The following is a 14,485-nucleotide window of genomic DNA, read 5'->3' on the forward strand; positions in this document are numbered from 1 at the left end:
GCAAAAATGATTTTTTTTAAGCTGTAAATTTTGGATCGTTTGTTATACAGCAATAGATAACCACAATATCAACCAGGATGACACCCCTGAGCAGAAAAGCAGCCCTCCTGGGGCAGAATCACAGAGCTGTTGGTGATGTCATGTCATTCTGAGCCTCAATGGGCCCTGGCTGGCCAGGAGCCCATACTGTTTGTTGACATATAGAGTGGGAGTCTGCGGCAGTCCTCAACCAGAGTCACCATCCCTCATGTTCATGCTGGTGTGCAGGGTACAAACCTGGATCCAGGGTTCTCTCTTGCTCATAACCTCCCATCCCCAGGGAACTGGCTACCAGAGCCCACTGCACTCCAGGGTTTTGCCCTAAATGTGGAGGGAATCCTGTTCCAGCTGGTGGAGGTGAACTTTGAGTGGCAAGGGATATATAATTATATATATGAGATCAAGCCCCACCTCATGAAAGAACCTTGAGAAAGACAAAGTTCAAGGGGAAGATTCAGGGATCACTGCCCCAGACGAATGTGTACCTTTGTCCAGGGTGATTCAGGTGAACATTCACATTTGATAAGACAAAGTTCCCAGAAGGCTTTGTGCTGAGGCACACAACCTACACAACACCCTCCAGGCCCCCGCTATCCAAGAGAGTAGCCACTAGCCACATACAGCTATTTAAATTTAAATTTTAACTAATTAAAAATTTTAAAAATTTAAAAAGCAATTCCTCAGTCACAGCCATATTTCAAGTGCGGAATAGCCACATGTGGCTAGTAGCTGCCGTATTAGACAGTGCAGATGTGGAACATTTCTGTCACGGAAGTTCTATTTGACTGTACTGCTCTAGGTCCTTTAAAATTAGTCAACAGAAATGGGCTTGCCCTCAACGGCTTGAGAACAGACACAAGAAACAAGGAAAGACAAAACAAGGGCTACCACCGGGAGACTCACAGGAATAGCCACGTTTGTCAGCTCACAACATCCATCCCTAGGGGAGCTTTGGGGAGCAGTCTAAGTGGCTTACCTGTACTTTCAGCTTCCCTTCCCGCTCACTGATAAAACTTTTTTCAAATTCCTTCTTAATATAGTCATTTCCTGCTTGGGAGTATCAAATATCATAACTTTAGGATCTGTGTGTTCAGCATAGATGTGGCACAGCATCATGGTTAAGAACATGGACTCTGGAATCCAAGTGCCCACGTCAAAACCCTGTTGCAAGGCTTACTGGTTTGGGTGACCTTGGGCAAGTTATTCATTCTCATAGAACCCGCATTTCCTCATCGGTAAAATGGGGATATCAGAACCTACTTCCCAAGATTATTATGAGGATCATATGAAATAATACTAACAAGGCATAACGGTGCCACAAAAGAGTGAATACTCCATAAATATTACCTCTGATTTTCCCCAAGTTTAATCTTACTTGAGTTTCAGAAAAAGCTCTCGATGGGGATTTGGTGAAGATGTGTGACCACCTTACCCTACCCTACCTCCGTTTTAGAAGTCTCCTTCACACCCCATTTCAGTTCCCCTAATGTCCTCAGGTTCTGCAGGGCCCTTCCCAGCACCTTGACGTGGCGGCACATGGCTCCAGTATGGATGCTCAGAGCCTGGTACCAGAGTATGAGGACTCTTTTCTTGGGTGAGGCCACTTCCTTTTCTATTCTTGAGCTGCCCTTCATTGCTCGGCTCAGGTTCCCTCAGTACTAAGTGTGTCTCTAGGAGGAAGAGAGATCACAGGAAGCTGGATTCTCATACTCTGGGGGAAATTTAGAGATTAGGGTGGGAGAAAGAGGAATGTGAAGCTAAAGATGCAGAGGTTGCTTCACGGTCTTGCAGTTTAACAGGCCCTGGGAGAAGGCTGAGCGGCTGGTGTCTGAGTGTTGCTTGTTTCCTAGACCTTACAAAAAGTATAAGCCAGGCCCTGCCTGCTCTGCAGGACTGCGTGAGAAACACAAGATAAAACAGATGTGCAAATTTCCTATAATCCTAAATACCTAAGGGTTATCAGTTTCCCCTGACCCGGGCGGCTCCTTTAAGAGGCGGGCCCCATCCCAGCTAACAGAGGAAGTACCCGCCCCCGGTTGCCAGGGTGCTCTGTGGCGTCGCATTCTGATTGGTGGGCGTTGGCTGTGCGGCACCCAGCGGCAGCCATTTCCAACGAGCTGGCGGGGGCGGAAAGATGGCGACGCCCGTCGGGTGGTCGCAGGGGGCGTCAGGGTCGGTGTGTCTCGCCTTCGATCAACTGCGGGACGTGATTGAGTCTCAGGAGGAACTGATCCACCAGCTGAGGAACGTGGTACGCAGCCAGAAGAGCTGGGGGAGAGGCCAGACTGGACGCCGCAATGGCGGGGGCGGGGCCAGACCCTGTCCAGATGCCAGGGGCGTGCCGAGAGCTCGTTCCCAATGGCGTCACCAGGAGGAGGCGGGGCCCAGATCTGTCCTGGCTGGTAGAGGTGGAGCCAAAAAGGGTCAGGGTCTTCATGAATATTTGCCAGAGAATTTCACTCAAAATCAAGCTGTTCTCTACTCTTTGCCTCATAGTGCAGGGCCCAGTAGATACGTTCCCGTCTATTCACTGAGCCTCAGTTTCCCCATTCCAAACTGGAGATGATTTCACTCACTTCCCAAGGCCCTCGTGTGCAGGCTGAGAATCTATAACATCTATTATAGACATCCCCTCCCCAGTGTCTAACGCAGTGCCATGCTGAGTGCAGTAAGCACAGGTTTGCCCTTGCACATGTGAACTTAAGGGCTTCCAACCCCGTTGTGTTCCTTTGCTTTTTCAATCAAACCCCAGTTCCTGGGTGCAAAACCTTGAAGCCACAGATTCCCTGGACAGTCATGGTAAAATCCTGGTCACCTGGAGTTCATGATTTTTCTATTTTTGTTTTCTATCTTGATAAGAAGGTCGGGAGATATCGCCATCTCTGAAATAAAATTGACTTCACATCTGTTTCTCATTCTAATGGCTGTATGCAGCTCTAGGCACTGAATTACATTCAGTTCCCTGAAGGTACCAAGTCTTTCTCTTGGCAGCTGGCCTTTGCATGTGTGTTCTCACTGTCTGGAATATGTTTCTCTTCCACCGCTCTTCTTCTGGCCCACCCCTGTTTAGCAGTCAGATCTCAGGTCTGACATCCCCTTCTTCGGAAGCACTTCTGACACTTCCCCAGGCCAGGTCAGGGGCCTCCTCTGGACACCACAGTCCTTTGTGCTTCTCCATCATAGTACACACCACGTTAGAAGTGCTGGCCAGGGCTATCTCCTCCATGAGCCTGTTTGCTCCTTGAGGGCAGGATGTAGAGCTGAGCCTCTGTGAATCTTGCGGAACTTCTCCCTTCCCAGGGCCTGAGTCTCATCCTAGGTGCCCTGGGCATCATCCCATTATCTGTTCTTGGTCCTGGTCCCTACAGGGCACCCCTCCTGCCCCAACCCCAAGCCCTCCCTAAGCCAGGCTCTGTTGCAGATGGTTCTCCAGGACGAAAATTTTGTCAGTAAAGAAGAGTTCCAGGCAGTGGAGAAGAAGCTGGTGGTAAGTTATGGCCTCTGCAGGCTCCTAATTTTCCCCCATTTCCCAGGATGCCTGTTATTGGGCAGAGTCATTGAGTATTGGCCTCTGAGAGCCTCCAGCCCCAGTAGTGAGGACAGAATCTTCCTGTATGGCTTCTATGTGCCCCTGAGAGAAAGGGGGCTGGTTAAGGGAGCCTACGTAACCCAGGGTGGCTTGGGGTAAGGAGGTCACAATGCTGCCCCTGCAGGAAGAGAAAGCTGCCCATGCGAAGACCAAGCTCCTCCTGGTCAAGGAAGAGGAGAAGTTGCAGTTTGCCCTCGGAGAGGTAGAAGTGCTGTCTAAACAGCTGGAGAAAGAGAAGTTGGCCTTTGAAAAGGCGTGAGTGGGCATTGGTAGAGGTGGGGAAGGGTTGGGGGTCCTGTCTGCCTGTCAGCCTTCCCATCCTTTCTTATCTTCTCCACCCAGACTCTCCACTGTCAAGAGCAGAGCCCTGCAGGAATCCAGCAAGAAGGACCAGCTCATCACCAAGTGCAATGGTAGGCGGGAGGCCCGCGCTCCCCACCATGCTTACATGCATGGGCTTTTCCCTAACAGCCCGGTGCCCGTGTCCAGGGCAGGGTTTCACCCCAACTTCTGTCCCCGGCTGAGGATACAGGCAGGCCCAGGCGGGCCACACCTTCGCAAAGGCCTTCAGGGACCAGGCAGGCCACGGAAATGAGGGAAGCGGTTGGTGTACAATATTCTTCACGGCCATAAAGGAACGGGCTCGCTCCCATTTTTCTTGAAACGTACAACCTTCTTAGTCCACCTTTTGTTTTCCCACTTTTGATGGGTATTAGAAATAGTGTACTTTACTCATAACTGTTACAAGAGGAACAACAGGGCAAGCAAAGTCCTATTTGGGAGCTGACCCTTAGTCTCAGGGTTGGGGACCAATAGGGAGGGGTGGGAACTAGGGTAATGTGGAGAGCCATGCCCCCTCTCAAGGGCTTAGCACCTCTGCTGTGGGATTGGGGGCCCGGTATTGTCAGATCTTTAAAAAAGAAACTGGAAGCCAGGTTTTAATGGAAGCTTTTCTGACTTTTTAGTGTTGGCAACTGATTTAGAAATTTTAAACATATTGTATGGACCAAGAAAAAAATGTCTGTGGGCCATTAGTTTTCAGCTCTGCTGTATGCAGATGCCTGTAGCTACTTGTTGGCTCAGTTGGTACTGTGAGTTGTGGGGCACTTTCAGTCAGCCACCCAGTGTCCCTAGACCTCAGGAACCCCTTTCATCTTCCCAGAATGCTAAATTCCCCTTACCTAGTTTAAGAAGTGAATATGAGTTCCATATGCAACATACGCTTCCTGCACTGCAGCAGATTTTGAGTAGGCCAGAGACCAGAGTCCAAACCCAAAAGAGGTTCAAGGTCTCTCCTGATGGGCCCCCACCTGAAGCCTTGGGCATCCCTACCCACCAATTGAGTCCTCTCCCTCCCTTGGTGAGTACTCTCACTGGTAAGATGCCAGCCCACCTGGCCAGATCAAGGTGGGTGGACAGGCCTCATGGTTGTTTGATAAAGGGCTCCCATTAGGGCCTCCTGGGGCCCAGCAGGCAGTCAGTGCCTCCATACCCAAGGCCACTGGACCCCAGTCCTTCCTTCCTCCTTGGGCATCCCCCTACTTCCCTAAAAGGAACCTGGGGTTCTTTCCTGTTGGTGCTAGAGACATCCTTCCTTTAGGGCATTTCCTAGAGATCAGCCAAGGCCACAGGGCTCTGTGTCTGCTTGTGGAAGGTGTGTGTGAGTCATGGGGACAGAGCTTGGCTGCCTCCCCCCAGAATATCCTGAACCCCTCCCGTGGGGTACAAGCACTCCCCTGAGCAAATCTGGTGACCTGAGCCTCCCCCTGGCTCATGTCCCCCAAACCTCCCTTTGTGTGTTTCAGTTTGCTGTTGCACTTACATAGTTCCTTTCTCCTCTCAGAGGGATTTTCTAACCATTCTTTCATTGGGTGCCATTTATTTATTTTAAATTTTTCTCTCATTTATTTATTTATTTAATTTTTTTATGATTATATTTTTTGTGAGGAAGATTCACCCTGAGCTAACATCCCTTGCCAGTCCTCCTCTATTTTGTATGTGGGATGCTTCCACAGCATGGCTGATGAGTGGAGTACGTCCACACCTGGGATCTGAACCTGCGAACCCAGGCCACCAGAGCGGAGCACACGGAACTTTAACTACTTGGCCATGAGGCCGGCCCCCTGTCTCATTTATTTTTAAAGATTCACACAAATTTCTGATGCCTTTTCCCAAAAGAACTTCACAAGCAATCAGTCCAGATTAGCTGGATGACCTGGGGAAGAAGGTTCAGTCAGCCTGGTCCTCTGAGCCAGTGAGCTCAGCTCTTCATTCTCTTCCTTCAGCCGTGTCTCTGTTTCTTTCCTCTTTTCCATGCTGTACCTTAACTTTTTACCATCTCTTCTGAAACATGCTTCACTATTTCTGCATTTTCAGAGCTTGTGTTCTAGTTAATCTTTGTCCCATCTTTAAAGGCAGTAGAATTTTCTTCCTGTGAGGATCAGAATTTTCCAGGGCTTCCTGGGGGACAGTTATGTAAATAAAGCCCCCCCAGATCCCTACAGCTTCATTGGATTTTGACCCAAGACACAAAAATTATCCTTGCATCTAATGAGCACTTAATTTGGGGGTAAGGGTTGCCACCATCTCCCTGGGTCCTCCCACCAGCTGTGGAATAGGGGCTGTCTCTGTTTCCATCTTACAGAGGAGGAAATGGGTCTGAAAAAGGAGGCAACTTGCCCAAAGTGATAATACTGTCTCATCAATATTAACTTTATTGAAATGTCGCCTTGTTCTGTTCTCTGATCAGTTCCTGCGTCTTAACTCTCCTTTTAGGAGCTGCCTCCTTGAAGGCCAGGACCCTGTCTTCTCCCCTGCAGCCCTAGCACAGGGCTGGGCGTCCAGCTGGCCTTCAGTAGGTCTGGGTGGATTGAGATAACTGAACTAGGTGATGTTTCTAAGTCCTAACCCCCCAGGGACCTCCTGTTCATTCATTCCGCACATAAATTTATTGTGCACCTACTGTGTGCCAGAGACTGTTTTAGGCCTTAGGGTTAAAGCAATGAAGAAAACAAAAATCCTTGTCCTTGTGGACCTTACATCCTAGTAGGGAAGAAGCAAAATGAGTAAAATATATGGTATGTTAGATACAAGTGCTAAGAAGAAAAATAAAGCAGGAAAAAAGGATAGAACTATTAGGAAGGATTGTAATTTTAGACTAGGAAGGTTCTTGCCAAGGAGGTGACATCTGTAAAGATCTGCAGTTGAGGGCAGGAGCTGTTCATCCTCCTGCTTTTGGGCGAGGCTGTCCTCATGTGAGTCACCTGGTCCAGAATAGAATTGTGAAGTCACTAACACAGTCATCAGACATTGTGCCCCCACCACCAACCTGTCAAGACTCCATAATAAACTCATTCTTACTAAAGTATTAGCAACTACTCATGGAGAACCCCTGGGTAGGGGGAGCCAGGTTCTGAAAAGACTCATGAGAGAATGCTTTATCTCAGGAAGGAGCCCGTGGGATGGGAACCACTCCTCCTCCCTGCCTCTCTCCCCCACAGAAATTGAGTCTCACATTATAAAGCAAGAAGATATACTTAATGGCAAAGAGAATGAGATTAAGGAGTTGCAGCAAGTTATCAGCCAGCAGAAACAGATCTTCAGGTGAGGGGTCCGGGCCAGGCTGGGGGTTGTTGATGGAAGCAGGAAGCCAGACCTCTGGCCCCTGCCCTGCGCTGTCCCCAGCCCACGCCCAGCCAGCTCCGTTGCAGGAATCACATGTCTGACTTCCGGATCCAGAAGCAGCAGGAGAACTACATGACCCAGGTGTTGGACCAGAAGCATAAGAAAACCTCGGGGACACGTCAGGCCCGGAGCCAGCGGCGTCCTAGGGAAAAATAAAATGGTCGTCGCCTTCCTGCTCTCTGGCTGTAATGCCCGACCTCTGCCTTCTCTGCTGTCGGGGTCCCCATCCCAAACCTTCCTATCCTGTGGGTCCCCCCACAACCCAGGCCTCATGAGTGGCCTGGCCCTCAGGGAAGGGGTAGAGGAAGAGGCAAAAGGTACTCTCCTTCCTTCCTGCCTGCCTCCTGAGCCTCCATGACCTAAGCGAGAATCAAGTTATCAGGGACTGGGTGGGGAACAGGCCTTGGACCACCACCTTCTAGGCCACTCTTAGGCTCAGAAGAGGATACTGCTTAAGCCCTCAGCCCCTGCTACTTCCCTTTCTCCCTTGGGTAGTCGTGGGGCTATGGGGTTGTAGCCTAGGGCAGGACTACATTGTTGTCTAGTCGGCAGTGTCCCTTTTTACTCTCTGTATTTAATCCCTCCCTGTATAAACAGCCCTGGTTACCCCAGTAACACCTCACCCCACTCCCAGTGTCTTGATAAATTTAACTCTCCCAACTTGGCTATAGAGCAGGAAGAGGTGTGTGTGTGTGTGTGAAGCCCTGAGCAGACTTCAAAGACAGTGGGTTCCAGGACCACAATGAATTTGGAAAATCACATAACAGGAATGTTATACCTGTGAATCACATTTGTACCTTCTTACATTTCCCCCAAACACAAGTTTATCAGGCTTCACAAATGGGAGGAAGGGAAAAGGAAAACACTATTTTTAAGGTAGGAAAACAGTCTATGAAGGGACTATGACTTGCATGCAGGGCTGGATGTGATGGACAGGCTTGATCCTCTCAGAAGCCATCACTGATGGCTAGGTGATCGTGGGGACACACCCAGGCAGGGGCCCCACTCAGAGAAGGCTGAGTCAGATTTGTCGAGTCTAGTCTTTCCTGGGTCAGCATGAGGATGAATGCAGGAGGGGCCAGTGCTCTTGCTCCAAGGTCCCTGAGTCATAGCAGGACCTTGAAGCCAGAAGTTTAAGGGCAAGTGGTGCCCATTGTCATTGTCCCAGGACAGTGACAGGTGGTGGCTGCTTCCCCACCAGCGCTTGTTCCCAGGGCAAGTCCTGAGGTTGTGGGGCCTAGAGTGAGAGCCTGTGAGTGCCTGGGGGAGCACAGGGCTATTCCTGCCTCAGAGCTTTAAAGAGGGGACCGCAGCTACCCTAAAGATTCCTAAGAGACCCCACATCAGTTTCCATGGCTTGTTCTAGTTGCTAAGGCAGCCTGTAAAAGCTAGAGCTGTCCTCTCCAGCTCCTTCCGATAGGTTCCCACTAAAGGCAATGGGTCCAGCCAGGGATAGCACCTTCCTGAGGCCCCAGTACAAATTTTGGAGTCGGGGAGCCCTCCAAGCAATGCTCATCTATCAAAGATTATGGGGTGACAGGTCAAGGAAGGTGGTGGGTGCACCCTTCTGAGCTCTAGCTGGGAGAGGTGATGAGAGGTCCCGAGAGGCGGGTGCACAGTGATGATGGGAAGATGCTGGGGGCCAGGGGGAAGATGAAATTGCTAGTAAGACCTGAGTTGCCTGGCCTTCAGGTCTGGTCCCCTGGCTCACACTCTGATCCACCTGCCATAGTGCTTGACCTCAGGCAGGTCCCCACTCAGCCTCAGTTTCCTCACCTGTGATGAGTGGAGTTGGGCCTAGTTCTGGTTCCAAGCTGGAGGCCTGCCTTCCCCTCACCTTTCTGTCAGCCAAAGCCTGAAGCGCCACCCCAGGCACTCCAGCCGGCGCCAGAGGAGAAGGGGGTGGGAGGGTAAGGCCCAGGGCCCAGGTTCCTCTGGCTGCCGACGCCGCTGGCTCGGGAGTGGATGCGGCCACTTTAAGGCGGGGTGACCCCACGGCATCCGCGGGCGGGGCGGGGACAGTGCGGGCGTCCGCAGCAGCAGCGGAGGCGAGTGCGAGGGAGGGAGTGCGCCGCGTCCGGCCCCACCATGCTGACCGCACTCTCCCCGCCAGCCCTGCCGGGGCTCCCAGGGCGGCTGCCTGCTGCCCCTGCGCGGCGCCAGGACTCCTCCGGCTCGTCAGGCTCCTACTACACGGCTCCGGGTTCTCCAGAGCCCCCGGACGTTGGGCCGGACGCGGAGGGCCGGGCGAATTGGCCCGGAGTGGCCCCTGCGCTGGGGGCGGGCGTGCAGCCTCGCCTGTCCGTCAGCGCCCAGAATAGCCGCCAGCAGCTCGGGCCCGGCTCGGATTTCCCGCGAGGCCCGCGCTCGGGCCCGCGGCCGCCCCAGCCCCAGCTGCGCATGCTGCCGTCGGGGGAGATGGAAGTCATCTTCGGCGCCGGGCCCCTGTTCAGCCGCTCCGACACAGCGGATAGCGAGGTGGAACAGCTCACGGCGCGGGCCTTCGGCAGCCTCTCTCCGCCCGGGGCCGCGTCTCCCACCCCCGCCGCACCTCAGCCCCAGGCCCCCGACGGTGGCTCCCGCTGGGCCACCTACCTGGAGCTGCGGCCGAGTCCTGCCACCCCAGCGCAGTTCGAGTGTGTGGAGGTGGCGCTGGAGGAGCGTGCCGCTCCCGCCAGGCCCCGGACGGTGCCCAAGCGTCAGATCGAGCTGCGCCCCCGGCCCCGGAGTCCCCCGAGGGAGGCCGACGCGCCGCGCCCCCGACTGCTTCTGCGCACCGGCTCCCTGGACGAGTCTCTGGGCCGCCTGCAGGCCGCCGCGGGCCTCGTGCAGACGGTGCTGGCCAGAAAACTGAGCCCCACCACTACCGCTGCCCCGAACAGCGCCACCTTCAGACCCACGGGACGGCCAGAGCCTGCGACCCAAGAAACGGCCCGCAGTACTCGAGTGGCCCCGGAGGAGGCCAAGTCTCGGCCACCTCGCGTGCATTATAGTTCAACCTCCGCCAGGACCCCACGGCCGTGGCCCAGCCTCCGCGAGCGTGCAATTCGGCGCGACAAGCCGGCGCCCGGGACAGAGCCGCTGGGTCCGGTTAGTTCCAGCATCTTCCTGCAGTCAGGGGAGAAGACCCAGGAGGCGCACAACCAAGAACCTAAGACTCAGTTCCCGCGAGTGACTCTGGATCGAACCGTCCTGAGGGCAGAGAGCCCGCCTTTAGAGTCTAGGACCCCCTGGGAGGTTCCAAGTAAGGCTGTGAGGCCGAGGAGCCCGTCCCCGCTGTGGCAGGCTCCAAATGGGACCGTGCAGGGTCCTCATTGTCCGTCTCCCCAGAACCTGTCCCCGTGGAATCGGGCTATTCGGAGGGCGAATAGCCCTTCGTTCCCCAAGGCATCCTCCGCATGGGAAAATCAGGATCCTGCCGTCAAGGAAACTGTCAGCAGAAGGAGCCCTTCTCCTCCGACCCCTTCCCAGTGGACTCAGGATGTTGACAGGGCAAGAAGCCCATCCCCCGAAGCTCCTTCCCAGTGGGAGGTTCCGCATCCGGCAGTCAAGGCTACCGTAGAGGGGAGTAGGAGCCCATCCCCGCCGGCTTTGTCCTCATGGGAGGCTCCAGACCGCCCTATTGGGACGTGGAGCCCGTCGCCCCAAGAGACCTGGGATCCCACGGTGCAGGGCTCATCGGTAGTATCTACGCGGGAAACTGTGAATGGCTTAGCCCAGGAGGAACTGGCGCCGCCCACGCCTTCCGCACCCGGGACTCTAGAGCTCACGGAGGCGCAGAGTCCGTCCACGCGGGAGATGCCGGCTATTGCCATCCGCGGCAGTCAGCCATCACCACAGGTGGCTGCACCCGAGCTGCCTCTCAGTTGTCTCATGGGGACCATGGATGCCAATGCGCGCCGGAAAGCCTTGGGCCCTGGAGACGCGGCCTCGGGACGGCCGCGCGTGGCCATTCCGCGGCCCCGCGACGTGCGCAAGATGGTGAAGACCACATACGCGCCAAGCTTCCCGGCAGGAACCCCAGGCTCAGGGCTGCCTGCGCCTCCTGCGGACCCCCGCGGGGAGGAGGGCAGTGCGTCCAAGACGCAAGAGCTCCGGGAGCTGGGGTCCCCCGCCCCAGCACACTACACTTCCGTTTTGCTCAAGGACTTTCTGCCGGTCGTGTCGCACCCCTATGAGCCCCCAGAGCTGTCCCCCGACACAGTCTCCCGGGACTCTTCGCAGCCCAACGGAGTTCTGCGGCGGAGAGCAGAGAACAGCACGGCGAAACCCTTCGCGCGCACTGAGATCCGCCTACCTGGTGCCCTGGCCTTGGGCCGCCGGCCGGAGGGAACCCGGAGAGTCCTGGTCCGCGGTCCTGGTGGAGAGAACCGGGAGGCTGAGGCCCAGCGCCTCGTTCCGGACGGCGAGGGTCGGACCAGCCCTCTGGGCAGCGCTCGCCTCTCACCCCAGCAGTCGCCCATAGGGCCAGCAGGGGCCCCACCTCCCCGACCACCCCGCCCCAGCTCCCCGCAGGCGCACCCTACCTCGAGCCCTGGGATAGCACCCAAACTGGAGACAACCCCTTCGGCCCCCGAGCCCGCGACTGCGGTCCAGTCGCCCCTCCCGCGGGAGCCCCAGGCGTCGGCGGGCAGAACGGCCCCGCCCCAGGCCCGCGCTGCCTCCGCGCCTCCGATGGACAGGTACTCGGAAGGCCCCTCCCAGAGGGCGCGCAGGCTGCCTGGAGCCGCGCGCCCGGGGAAGGTCCTGGTGGACCCCGAGAGCGGCCGCTACTACTTTGTGGAGGCGCCGCGGCAGCCTCGACTGCGGCTGCTCTTTGACCCCGAAAGCGGGCAGTACGTGGAGGTCCTGCTGCCGCCCTCGCCCCAGGGGCCAACCCGCAGAGTCTACACCCCGCTGGCCCTGGGCCCCAATCTCTACCCGCCCGCCTATGGGCCTATCCCTGGCCTCTCACTGCCTCCATCCCCGGGCCCGCCGTCCTTCAGCGGCCCCCAGCTACCCTGGGCCTCTGAGGCAAGCCCCCTGGAAGGGATGTACTACCTGCCAGTGAGTGGGACCCCCAGCCCCGCGCCTCCTCTGCTCCTCTGTGCTCCACCCTCCAGCTTCGGTCCTGCTCAGCCCGGCAAGGGCTCCTTGTTCCCTGGGTGAGGCCCCAGGGCCTGACCCCCATGGTGTTGGGGCCTGTTGACACCCTTGGAGTTTCTGGCATCCTGTCCCCTGCCCTCCTCTCCTTCTATCACCTCTTTCTTTTACCCATCCCATGCCATCTTCAGCCCAGAAGTTACCTTCAGACAATGTATCTGAGACACCCGGGGCTGATGGAGCTGGAGCTCAGGAAGTGGCTGCCTACTTCCTCTCCCAACAAAATTGTGTACCCCTTTCCCAAGCATTCCCAGAGTGCTGTGTTTGTGTGTGTGTGTAAAAGTGAGGAGTCCCAGGACATGTCCCCAGGAGCCAACCTGAAGGGATATTGGGGTTCTGGAGGGGCAGCAGGAAATGGGAGCAGCAAGGGACAGGACTGTCCCCAGAGGTAGTGAGCAGTCTGTCCCTCCCTGAAGGTGGGCCCAGCGATGTGCAGGCTAGTGAGCACTGGTGAGATGGAAGGAGAAGGACTCTGGCTATCAAATCTGTTATTCTTTGGAAGAAGATCTGAGCCTTGGCCTGGGAGGCTCTGGGGAAAGTAGCTAGTGTAGCCCCCAGGCCAGGCTGGGTCTGAGAAAGGGATCTGTGGGGACAGCAGGTGGAGACGGAGCAGGAAAGTAATATGTGAGGGGCTATGGAGGGTGGGCCTGGGATCTGGAGTGGGGATAATGGGAGTTGGGGGTGGGGAGGGGGCTGTAGCCTCGAGCTGGGAGCCCCATCTGTCATTCTCTCCTCAACCTCAGCCTCTGACTTGGCTCCTCTAAGCCCTCAGAGCTGAGCTGGCTCCTCCTGAGGCCAGAAGTGAGGGCTTCAGCCATTCTCACCCAGGGCAGGGGGCAGATGAAGTGAATCATCAGGAAGGATTCACAAGCAGGGAGGATGGTTGAGCTGTTGCCTCAGAGGAGCCTCTTGACCCCTCTGCGTGGGGTGAGGGTGGGTTAGGGCTGGCAGTAGAAGGGATGCCCTTTGTAGGGCAGGCCAGAGAGACCTGGAGCCTTTAGCTGCTTCTACTCCCCCAGTAACAGATGTGGCAACCGTGCCCAGAGAGGGGCTCTCTCTTCAGGTTGGTCTCAGCATACAAAGGGACGGGACCCAGAGCCTGTGTTCCAATTGCCTGGAGATTCTAGGAGCCGCTGAGGAGAGCAGAGGGAGATGCGTGGGGTGGGAGGTGCTCTGTGTGGGGGTCTGTGTGTAGTCCTGAGCTTGAAGCGGCTGGGACTTGCTGGACTGGTATGTGATGGGATGAGTTTGGGGGAGAACAGTTCCCATTAGAAGCAGTGTTAGGGATGGAGATCGATGCCTTCCTTAAGTTCCAGGCCTCTGAAGGGCCTGGGTCCCTTGGAGTCCCTGCCCCCTTGCCTTGACTGGAAGTTGACTGGGAGAACTGTGAGTCAGAATAACCCAGATGTCTTGTTGTGGCCGGAGATGCTGGTTCTGATGGCTTGGAGGGCCCCGGGCCACTCCTGGGCCCCTTACCTCATCCTGGTGTTCAATAAATCACTGACCCAATGAGCCATGATGGCTGGAACAACTGGTGTAAGGTGTCTGATTTCCTGCCATGGCCCCTTGATACTCCCTACAATGCCCTTCCATGCCTGGGTATGGGCCTGGGTGGAGAGGATCCTAGGGCACAGGGAAGGAGACCATGTGTGTCTTTTAAACACTGTGGGGTCCCTACCTTAGGCTGGGAGGGAGCCTAAGCAGGCAGGGAGTTTTAGGCTGGCAACCATGCCTATGGCCTCATTCCTCCTGGTGGCTGAGTGGCCAGTGGGCTTTGGGGTCAATGGGGCTTGGGTTCCAGTCTCAGTATGGCCCCTCTAATTGTGTGACCTTGGCTTTGTCACTTCTCTCTGAGCCTTCGTGTCCTCAAGGGTAGAATAAAGGTAACAGTGACCAACCACCTCCTTCCCCAAGCTACTCAGCATAGTGCTCACCATGTGGCCAGATCCCAGGACGTGGGAGGTATCAGCCCCCAGGTGTCCTTGCCCAGGCCCAGCCCCTCTCCTTGCCTGGTTGTTTCCTATCTGTGAA

General features: G+C 55.6%; 2 protein-coding genes across 5 annotated transcripts; both read left to right on the top strand.

Moving 5' to 3' along the window:
• Nucleotides 1-2,117: 2,117 nt before the first annotated feature.
• SPATA24 (spermatogenesis associated 24) lies at nt 2,118-7,501 on the top strand. 4 transcript variants are annotated; one of them, XM_005599362.4, is made up of 6 exons: nt 2,118-2,290; nt 3,461-3,526; nt 3,753-3,883; nt 3,971-4,041; nt 7,129-7,231; nt 7,313-7,501. In XM_005599362.4, the coding sequence occupies exons 1-6, from the start codon at nt 2,174-2,176 to the stop codon at nt 7,386-7,388; spliced, it is 564 nt and encodes a 187-aa protein (XP_005599419.1). In that variant the 5' UTR covers nt 2,118-2,173; the 3' UTR covers nt 7,389-7,501. The 4 variants fall into 4 exon arrangements, with proteins under 4 accessions (XP_005599419.1, XP_023473373.1, XP_001504281.1 ...); XM_023617605.2 differs by having other exon boundaries at nt 7,328-7,501; XM_001504231.7 differs by having other exon boundaries at nt 7,339-7,501.
• Nucleotides 7,502-8,627: 1,126 nt separating this feature from the next.
• On the top strand, nt 8,628-13,982 carry PROB1 (proline rich basic protein 1). The gene has a single exon (XM_005599361.4). The coding sequence runs from the start codon at nt 9,401-9,403 to the stop codon at nt 12,458-12,460; it is 3,060 nt and encodes a 1,019-aa protein (XP_005599418.1). The 5' UTR covers nt 8,628-9,400; the 3' UTR covers nt 12,461-13,982.
• The last annotated feature ends 503 nt before the right edge of the window (nt 13,983-14,485 follow it).

This window comes from Equus caballus, chromosome 14 (assembly GCF_041296265.1).
Source record: "Equus caballus isolate H_3958 breed thoroughbred chromosome 14, TB-T2T, whole genome shotgun sequence".
NCBI classification, from domain to species: Eukaryota; Metazoa; Chordata; class Mammalia; order Perissodactyla; family Equidae; genus Equus; species Equus caballus.

Bases quoted from the DNA above. Each gene is read 5' to 3' on its own strand.
- PROB1 (XM_005599361.4), top strand. From the start codon at position 9,401: ATGCTGACCGCACTCTCCCCGCCAGCCCTGCCGGGGCTCCCAGGGCGG.
- SPATA24 (XM_001504231.7), top strand. From the start codon at position 2,174: ATGGCGACGCCCGTCGGGTGGTCGCAGGGGGCGTCAGGGTCGGTGTGT. The intron at 3,884-3,970 runs GTGAGTGGGCAT...TTCTCCACCCAG, and splicing joins AAGTTGGCCTTTGAAAAGGC to ACTCTCCACTGTCAAGAGCA. The intron at 7,232-7,338 runs GTGAGGGGTCCG...GCTCCGTTGCAG, and splicing joins CAGCAGAAACAGATCTTCAG to GAATCACATGTCTGACTTCC.